At 42.0% G+C, this 9,622-nt stretch overlaps 2 protein-coding genes across 10 annotated transcripts in view; one reads left to right on the forward strand and one right to left on the reverse strand.

Annotated features, from left to right (window-relative positions):
* IAH1 (isoamyl acetate hydrolyzing esterase 1 (putative)) overlaps positions 1–2,605 on the forward strand; it is a 14,650-nt gene extending 12,045 nt beyond the window's left edge. For 3 of the 4 annotated variants that reach the window (XM_017525259.2, XM_017525253.2, XM_017525237.2), the window contains one exon: positions 2,129–2,605. In XM_017525259.2, the coding sequence (XP_017380748.1) occupies positions 2,129–2,311 (183 nt within the window). In that variant the 3' untranslated portion in view covers positions 2,312–2,605. The remainder of the gene's footprint in view (positions 1–2,128) is intronic. The other variant, XM_017525246.2, reaches the window with a different exon arrangement.
* The window catches only part of ADAM17 (ADAM metallopeptidase domain 17), a 68,385-nt gene continuing 61,230 nt past the window's right edge, over positions 2,468–9,622 (reverse strand). For all 6 annotated transcript variants that reach the window (XM_017525182.1, XM_017525174.2, XM_017525164.2 and 3 more), the window contains 5 exons: positions 9,169–9,299; positions 7,839–7,917; positions 7,006–7,094; positions 4,914–4,964; positions 2,468–4,357 (listed from right to left, as the gene is read on the reverse strand). In XM_017525182.1, the coding sequence (XP_017380671.1) occupies positions 4,016–4,357; positions 4,914–4,964; positions 7,006–7,094; positions 7,839–7,917; positions 9,169–9,299 (692 nt within the window). In that variant the 3' untranslated portion in view covers positions 2,468–4,015. The remainder of the gene's footprint in view (positions 4,358–4,913; positions 4,965–7,005; positions 7,095–7,838; positions 7,918–9,168; positions 9,300–9,622) is intronic.

Here is a 9,622-nt window from a genome sequence, read left to right on the forward strand (position 1 = left end):
CTCAGCCTCCTGAGTAGCTGGGATTACAGGCACACACCACCATGCCCAGCTAATGTTTTGTATTTTTAGTAGAGACGGGGTTTCACCATGTTGACCAGGATGGTCTCCATCTCTTGACCTCGTGATCCACCCGCCTTGGCCTCCCAAAGTGCTGGGATTACAGGCTCGAGCCACCGCGCCCGGCCCATTACTTTGTTTTATATTTGTGAATATGCTTTCAGGCTTTAAAAGATAAAAAGTGGGTCCTATAGAGGTGCAGCTACTCAGGAGGTGGCTAGACGTTTTCTTACACAGTCACACATACACTTAGGGAGGACCTGGCCATCCACTCCTGGGTTATCTGCCCTAGAGAAAGGAAAACTACGATCACACATAACTTGGGTGTGATGTTGACAGCAGCATCATTCCTGCCTGCTGGAAACACCCCAGTGTTCTTCTGTGGCTGAATAGGGAACCTGGCGTGTCCATGCAATGGGATACTACTTGGCAATAAAAAGGAAATCTTGACACAGAGCAACATGGGTGACTCAAAGCGCTTCACTGAGGGAAGGAAGCTGGTCTCTGAAGGGTACATACTACATGAGTCCATCTGCTTGGTATCCCAAAAAGGCAAGACTGGGCCAGGCACGGGGGCTCACGCCTGTAAACCCAGCACTTTGGGAGACCAAGGCGGGTGGATCACCTGAGGTCAGGAGTTCAAGACCAGCCTGGCCAACATGGTGAAACCCCATCTCTACTAAAAATACAAAAATTAGCCAGGCATGTTGGCGGGCACCTATAATCTCAGCTACTTGGGAGGCTGAGGCAGGAGAATTGCTTGAACCCAGGAGGTGGGGGTTGCAGTGAGCCAAGACCATGCTATTGCACTCCAGCCTGAGCAACAAGAACGAGACTCCGTCAAAAAAAAAAAAAAGAAAGTCACATAAGCTAGTTGGCACCCAGATTCTAACAGAGCTCTTGCCTAGTGAGATTCTTCCCCAAGTGAGAAATGGCTGTATGGGTAAAATTCTTGAGTTCAGGGCCTGGTATGGCTGTTCATGCCTATAATCCCAACACTTCATGAGGCCAAGGTGGGAGGATTGCTTGAGCCTAGGAGTTCAAGACCAGCCTGTACAAAAAGTACAAAAATTAGCCAGGCATGGTGGCACATGGCTGTTGTCCCAGCTACTCAGGGGGCTGAGGTTGGAAGGATCACTTGAACCCAGGAGGTTGAGGCTGCAGTGAGCCATGATCACGTCACTGTACTCCAGCCTAGGCAACAAAGCAAAACCTATCTCCAAAAATATATATATATATTTTTTTAAATATATACTCTTGAGGTCAGGGGAGTGGGAGCGAGACTGGGCTCTTGTCTCAGCAATTACTAGTCTAGGTTAGATGGTACAAGTTCTTTCGACCTAAAAATCTAAGTCAAAAATAATATTAAACTCATGGGAGACCTAATACCAAATTTTTCATTTTTTACTGATTATGTTTATAGGCCATATTTCCCTGTTAAGGCTCTTTCAAACAATAACCTGAGGATCATGTCATATGACTCAGAAGACCTAGAATGAGGTCCCAGTTCATTTAACAGTGACTTTCATGAAACTTGGTTCTGTAATACAGAGACAGTACTATAATAAGGGTTGTGTTCAAACACCTGTGTAATAGCACATCAGTGCCACTGTAGTCTAAGACAACTCTGGTCTGATGCCCAAAATGAAAGGGGCTGGTGATCTTTCTGTCACAGGGCCACAAACGAGAGAATGTTACATACTAGCATTCAGAAAAAGTTATACTCTCCCTCCCACACTTTTAAAAAAAAAAAAAAATCTTATAGTCTTGCTCTATCACCCAGGCTGGAGCTCAGTGGTGCAATGATCGTCACTGTAGCCTCAAATTCCTGGGCTTAAGTGATCCTCCCACCTTAGCCTCCCAAGTAGATGGGAATACAGGTCTGTGCCACCACACCCGGTGTGGCACAGACCTGTAAAATACAAAATTTTTGTATTTTAAAAATTTTTTTGTAGAGACAGGGTCTTGAACCTGTCCTCCAGTGATCCTCGGCCCCAACGTGTTAGAATTACAAGTGTGACTTACACCTGGCCAGTTACCCACCTTTAACCGATTTCTCTCTCCCTTCTAGGACTTCTCATCCTATTTATCAGATGGACTACATTTGTCACCAAAGGGGAATGAATTTTTGTTCTCACATCTCTGGCCTTTGATAGAGAAAAAGGTCTCTTCTCTGCCTTTGCTGCTACCTTACTGGCGGGATGTAGCAGAAGCAAAACCTGAATTAAGTCTGCTAGGAGATGGAGACCATTAGCCAATCACAGGAGACCCAAGTCTGCTCATTAATCTACAGAACTCAAAGTTGCCAATACATAGAGAAAGCCCTTTTTCCTCCAGCTTAAACCTTTGCCAATGATATTAATAATAAAAGTATTAGGATTTTTTTAAGGAAGTTTTGTACTTAGGCCCATTGTGTTTTGATAGTATTTATTAATGCAGATATCAGTGCTACAGCTATAAAATATACCCTAAGCAGCTTAATTTTACAAATGACAAAAGACTTTTTTTTTTTAAAAAGTCACAACTTTATAAAAATGGTTTTCTTACATTCTTTTGAAAACTGCTGCACGCATACACCCACACACCTTGTATCAAATTCCAAAAGTGTAACTAAAATACAAGAATATTGTGACTAGTTAAAAGACAGCAAATACCATAAGGTACAAGTTCAAGTATTAGTATAACAAGTATCTGCATAACAAATGTCCTTGGAAAAGTTGGGGGGGGAAGGACATGATTAGTCAAAGGTTTGGTTAATTGCCCTCAAAGTTTACAAGTTGAAATGTTTTGGCTGCTGAGCACATTTCGGTTCTTAGGGGAAAAAAGCATTTAATGGCAATTTATAGAAATCAGAATTCAGGCTAATGGTTTTTATCCTTCACAGAGTAAATGCAGCCCCTCCAGAGTCCTGGAGCAATAAAATAATTCAAATATCTGCTTGTGGGTCAATAAAAGGGGTTTCTGAAGAATCAGTTCTTGTAGGGATGGCCCCCCAACCATAAGGGCAGGCAGCATTCAGTTTCCTGGCTGGCTCATCACACCTCAGCCTATTCAAAACAACCTATTCTTAAGAAATATCTTACCCTCTTATTCACTAGTGTTTGAAAACAGGCAACCCAATATGCTGGGATTGATTACAGGCATGAACCACTGCACCTAATTGATAGTGAATTTTCTAAGAGCAGGTATCCCTATCAGTAATAGGGATACATGAAGATACTTACACAGAAAAATTACCCAGCAAATGAGGGCCCTACACGGTTGATCGGCTTCCATAATTCAACTAGCTAGCACTCACCCTCACTGTAAGGTGGGCAGTTATACTAGTAGGGAGTATTAATCTTAGAATTATGAAGAGCCATATTAACCCAAATAATTTCTAAACCTAGATGTATAATTCTCCCTGCTACTTAAAAACTTCGGGTAATAACTAGAAATAGACCCACAATTTAGAGACAATGTATATTTAGAGACAACGTATAACTACATTTATCTCCTTTGTTTTTAGTTGAAGGCAAAAATTAAACCTATTGTGTTCCAGTTGTCCTCACAAATAAATGCTAAATGCCTCATATTCAGCGGTTCATTACAGTGTATTAAAAAATCATTTCCCTAGTCAGTGCTGTTATCAATATAAAAGATTAATTTACAAAAACGTAAATATTCATAACCCAATCCAGCTGTATTTTCTGCTTTTGCACCACAGGTCAAAAGATACTTAAAAAACTAAAACCTGAAAGCCTCAAAATAAGCTAGATTCACCTTCACCTTACCTTTTCAAAAGGAGACGGGCAGAACCACACAAGAACTGTTTATCTGCAGGAAGTTCAAACACATGACCGGCATCTGCTGTTAAGTCACTTCCTTACTTCCCAATCTTCACAAAAATAAGCTGTGATTGTAAGTCAAATCTATAAAAATATTTTGCACACTTAAGTGAAAAGAACTGAGAACTAAACTAGCACTCTGTTTCTTTGCTGTCAACACGATTCTGACGCTGCAGTTTAAAGGAGGTAGCCTTTTCACTTCTGGTGACCGGATGGTCCGTGAGATCCTCAAATGACTTGGCAGCTGTGCTGCTATTTGGGAAGGGGTCCTTCTCAAACCCGTCTTCATCCATATGTGAGTCTGTGCTAGGGTCTTCCTGGATGGTGTCCATTCTCTGGTGGTCCAGTTTCGGAGCTGCTGGCGCTGAAGGGATCACAGGGGCAGGCGGCAGGCGGCCTGGAGTCTGGGGTGCAGGAAAGGGTTTGATAATGCGAACTGATGCAGAATCCATGCTACTCAGCATTTCAACATTCTGGAAAGACATGGGTTCAATTGATGGGAAAAAAGATGAATCAGGTCCTCATAGTTCAACCTTACCCATCAAAGAGCACCTTATTCTGTTGGCACTGTGATGCCTCTTGCTAAAAAAAAAAAAGAGGTGAGGCTCACTCAACCTAAGAAGTAACTAGAAAATACTAGGTTGGTGCAAAAGTAATTAATGCAATTCTTTTAATGGCAAAAACAGCAATTACTAGCTTTCAAGCATCCTGAAAACTTACCATTTGATGATCCAAAAGAAGATTCAAACCTCTCAAGGTAAGATCCCAAGACAGAAATTGATCTCAAAATATTAGCTAAGTGTGGAAGAGCTAAATCACTCCTTATGGTTTGGGAAGGGGACAGCACAGCTATTTAAATCACCATCCATGCAGCTAATCAATGTTCACCATCACTATTGTCAGGAGCGCAAACATTCCAACCTAGACCCTTCCAGTAAGAAAGTTCTTACTGGGTCAAGTAAAGGTCTTTGCCTAACAGGGCCTCAAAGACAAGGCGAAGATTATGTTTCTTTCATGTGGTATACTCACACTGGGGTGAAATAGAGACAGAGATTCATACTGCTTATCCAATTTCTTATCCTAGAAAAAAAGGAACAGCAAGAAAAAAGGTCATTCCTACAAATAAAATTCAGTTAGGGAGTACTATTTCCTCCCAGGCTACTCTTAACACTAAGTGAAGAACTTAGAAGCTGAGTTGTAGAAAGTGATAGCAGGCTCAATGATTAGAATGCATTTCTCACCCCAGCTTTAGTTATACCACCAGTCTAGAAGTGTTTGCTCTGCACTCAAAGAAATATATTTTGGCATTAAGTACAGAAAGAGGCAAGGTTTAAGTGCTGTGTGAGAAATGTATCCCTCTGTGGGCAGGGGAATAACAAGGGCATCTTCCTGTACATTAAGTGTCAAATGTCCCAGATGCTGGGTACACCAGGACCACACTGACTGGAAAGGTGGCTGGAAGACCCAGGTGGCTGGGCCTGCCGCTTCCCTCATATTGCCCTGGCCCATAGCCTCACTCTCTTCTTAACTGTCACAACAGTTTATGTGGACCACGATCTGCTGGAAGAACTAAGCCTCAATCCCTACATCCTACTTCTGCAGAAGGCTGACCACATGGCCACCTGCTGCCCCGTCCCTGCCTGTGACTGAAGGCAACAGAGGGCAAGAACCAAGAATCCAGGCCTAGGCTTCCTGTCTAGCTGCCATCAATGTATTCTATGGCCAGAAATAAGCCACAGCCCTCCCTCCTGTCAGAGGCTTTGCTCTAAAATCAAGGGTTGTGCCTTGCCCACATGTGCAACTTCCCTGTAAAAAAAATAGGTTCCACCCTCCAATAGCAATCGTGATAGATGGCACTGTTATCCAGAGACATCTGTCAAAGCTTCAAGCATGTCACCTTTAAAACAGCTTTCTTCAGCAGAAGTGCTCCCTAGAGATCTTCCTCCCTACACCCATCATGCTCACCACCCCAAGGAAAAAGCTGCTCGGTGAGATGGCCCCTAGGCAGGAGAAACCAGTGAGAAAGGAAAGGAAGGAGGCGGCAGGAAAAACTTAGTTAGCAGAGCTGTGCTGGAACTTTTAAGTGCTCATAGGAAGGGCACTGTGAAAGAATTTCGGAGAACAAGTCTGGAAGCCTGGGTCTGATTTTCTCATCTCTACGGCAGACAAATACCCACTCCCCACAGATGCAAGTGAATAGATTTGTAAGAACATTTATGAAAAAGGGCCTCAAATTTATAAAGTACCTGGAGTTCCTCAGTCAAAGCCCAATTCAACTTGTAGCTATTACTGATAATGAGAACAGAAGACTGCTTACTCTTATTTATTTAGGAAGATGTGAATACTCTATATGATAGCTGGGCCCCAATCCCTACATCCTGCTTCTGCAGAAAGCTGAACACATAGCCATCTGCTACCAAGAATCTATATGATATATGGGAAACATCTGAAATGCTAATGTTTGACATTTGCTGTATTGCAACAAAGTCAGCCCGGACATGCCCTTAATTAGGGGCTCTACTCATCAAAGGACCTGGACAAATCAGTTAAACAGTCTCCTATGCTTCCAAGTATAAAATTCCTGAGACAATTTATTTTATATTAAAATAAAACACCAACATGCAAAAAGAGTATCATTTTTTTAAAAGACCATTAGCCAAGCTTTCTACAAGACATGCTCCCCTAGGAATAACACTAAAAAAAAGTTATTGGAAATATCAGGCCAGACTTTGCTAAGAACAAGTTTTATCTTTTCCAAAGATCACAATGGAGTTGATCAAAATTTAAAGAAAATGTTTAGGCCGGGGGCAGTGGCTCATGCCTGTAATCCCAGCACTTTGGGAGGCCAAGGCAGGCAGATCACAAGGAGTTCAAGACCAGACATAGTGAAACCCTGTCTCTACTAAAAAATACAAAAATTAGCTGGGCATGGTGGCTCGTGCCTGCAATCCCAGATACTTGAGAGGCTGAGGTAGGAGAACTGCTTGAACCAGGACCCGGAAGGCGGAGGTTGCAGCGAGCCGAGATCGCGACACTGCACTCCAGCCTGGGTTACAGAGCAAGATTCCATCTCAAAAAAAAAAAAAGAAAATGTTTAATTACTTAAAAGTTGGTGACTTACCACACAATGGACAAGAATGCTGAAAGGAATCCAAAATATCAAGGAGAAAACCAGGACAGACCCAACGATGTTGTCTGCTAAAAATTTCCCTGTGAACAATTCCAAACAGTGAATGTCTTGACCGAGTACTTCACAAATCTAAAGTGAAATCCTCTTAGGATATTACCATTGTGTCAAATGGCAGAGCTGCTGGCTAGACACTACTCACAGTATTGAAAAGTGTCTGTGCTACCTTTATTAGACCAGACCATCCCTCCATACAAGTGCTTTTAAACTGGCTGATTAGGAAGAGATTGCAGAATACTCAACATGCCTCCTGGGGTAACAGTCAACAGCTAATCACATGGAATGCTACTACTAGTAACAAATGCTTAAGAAGACAAAGTTTTTGTTACCTGGATATTATTTTTGTGATTAAATTATGGACCCAGGAGGACATGATATAGCCTGCTTCTGTAAAATATGAGGCCTACTTTTACATTAAGCAGAATTCAGTCTATAGCATTCAGTCAAATAAACACTCTTACATCAATCAGGATTCAGTCTATAGCATTAAACTATGCTTATGCTACTCACATGTATATTTTGGAGTAAAGAAGGAGGCCAAATATTTTGACTTTAATTCCCTTGTCAGAAAATCTACATCCAAGCTCCATGGGGACAGACTATGAGTTCATTTTATTCTAGCCAATAAAGTTGTTTCCTAACAAAAGCAGTGAATATTTCCACCTTCTACTGCAGTATTACAGCACATCACTCTGAAAGCACATTTTTCTAATGTCATCACAGAAATCAAGTCGGCTCTCAATAAACAGTCTGGGGAAATCACCTACCAAAAGTATTGATGCTCAGCTGGTCAATGAAATCCCAAAATCGTTCAATTACATCCTGTACACGTTTCTCACATTTGCCCTATGAAGAAAAACCATACAGCATCATTCCCAAACGCAATGTATTCAGAGATAATGTAGCTTTATAAAAATAACTGACATGTAAAGGACTTCATTAAAATCAAACATTTTCCCATCTTTGACACAGGACAGTAACTTCATCATAATGAGTACCCCAAGAAAGTAGGACATACCGTCATTGATACTTTCCTAATTAGCCCATTTTTACAAGTGTAAGATACAGTAAGTTCCTCTTCAGAGGTTCAGCTTGTTTAACTTCCCTGTTCTTTTTTCTTAAAGTCAAATTCCTTGTACCCTCCCTGCTCCTAGTTACCTGCTTTGTAATCTGTGACCCTTCCCACCTTTTGCCACACCCTGACATGCCCAGACACACCTTGTACCATAACAGACAGCCTCTCCCTTCCCGTCTAATTAGCCATATTCAATTTTAAACAGTAGCCAATCAGGTCAGCTTAGATTGTGTGGTCCGGCTCCGGCCAATGGGGCCAGGACACAGAAGCAGAGACTGACTGTGTTAGGGATAAAAACCCCTTCCCTCCCTTGTCCAGTGTGCTCTTGCAGTGACCAGAAGTGCAAGCACCACCTTCTACAGAAGTAAATTTGCCTTGCTGAGAAATCTTTCACTTGGGTAATCATTCTCTTTGCAACTCCAAGCTCTTATTCCAAGCACAAGAGATTTAGAATTACCAAAAGACAAAAATCAACAAAACCAATTTGCTAAAGATGAAGCATTCCAGTAAAGACTATTGATTACACACACGCAGTGGACAGTGAAGAACACAGCCCGACTCATTGTGAAGCCTCTTAAACCTTGAAACCCTTGCCCATCATTCTGCATGGCAAGGGTCTGACTTAGGTAAATCAAGCAGCCTTCTAGGTCTTTCCTACTCATTCAGCACCTGTTTCAAAATCACACCTTGAATAATTTTGTAATCTGAGTCAATTCTATAAGTAATTTAGGAAAACATAATTAGGACCCACTGCCTGAAACCAACGAACTTTACCATAAAGTCCCTACCCCCAGTCCTTCTAAGTCTCTGGGCTCAAAGCCTCCTACTATGGAAGGAAACTGCAGGCAGGGACCTGAAAGCACTCTGTCTTTTCCTCCTAAGTCATATCCATACATAACAATGGGCCAGAAGGATATAGCCCCATTCGTGTTTTGATTTCTTTGCATTTGCAAAATCAAGGACTTACAAAATAAAAACTTCCCATCTGGCTGATACAGAAAAAGCTGTACATAAATACTCACATTCATGTCACAAAATCCTACTGTACAGGGCTTTCCTTTCCTCAAAAATAAGTTCTTTTGTTCAGCATCGACGTAGGGCACACACCGGCCAGAAAGATCCCTGCAGCACACCTTGCATGAGTTGTCAGTTTCTGAAACAGCACACAAATTGACAGCTGGAGTTCTCTAACACCTGGCTCTCCTCCTCCCTCCTCTTTCCTCCCTGACCATGCTCCCAAAGAGGCAAGAAATCACATTTATTTTTTATTTCAATAGCTAATACTAGCCATATCCCCCAACCAAAGAGTAGTTTCTGAGGTCACACTCCTCAGCCTTGAGTGACAGAGGCCACAAGTTTAAAAAAAATACTTTCACCTGTAATCCCAGCACTTTGGGAGGCCAAGGCGGGTGGATCACGAGGTCAAGAGATTGAGACCATCCTGGTCAACATGGTGAAACCCCATCTCTACTAAAA

Source organism: Cebus imitator, unplaced genomic scaffold (assembly GCF_001604975.1).
Source record: "Cebus imitator isolate Cc_AM_T3 unplaced genomic scaffold, Cebus_imitator-1.0 Scaffold1, whole genome shotgun sequence".
NCBI lineage: Eukaryota > Metazoa > Chordata > Mammalia > Primates > Cebidae > Cebus > Cebus imitator.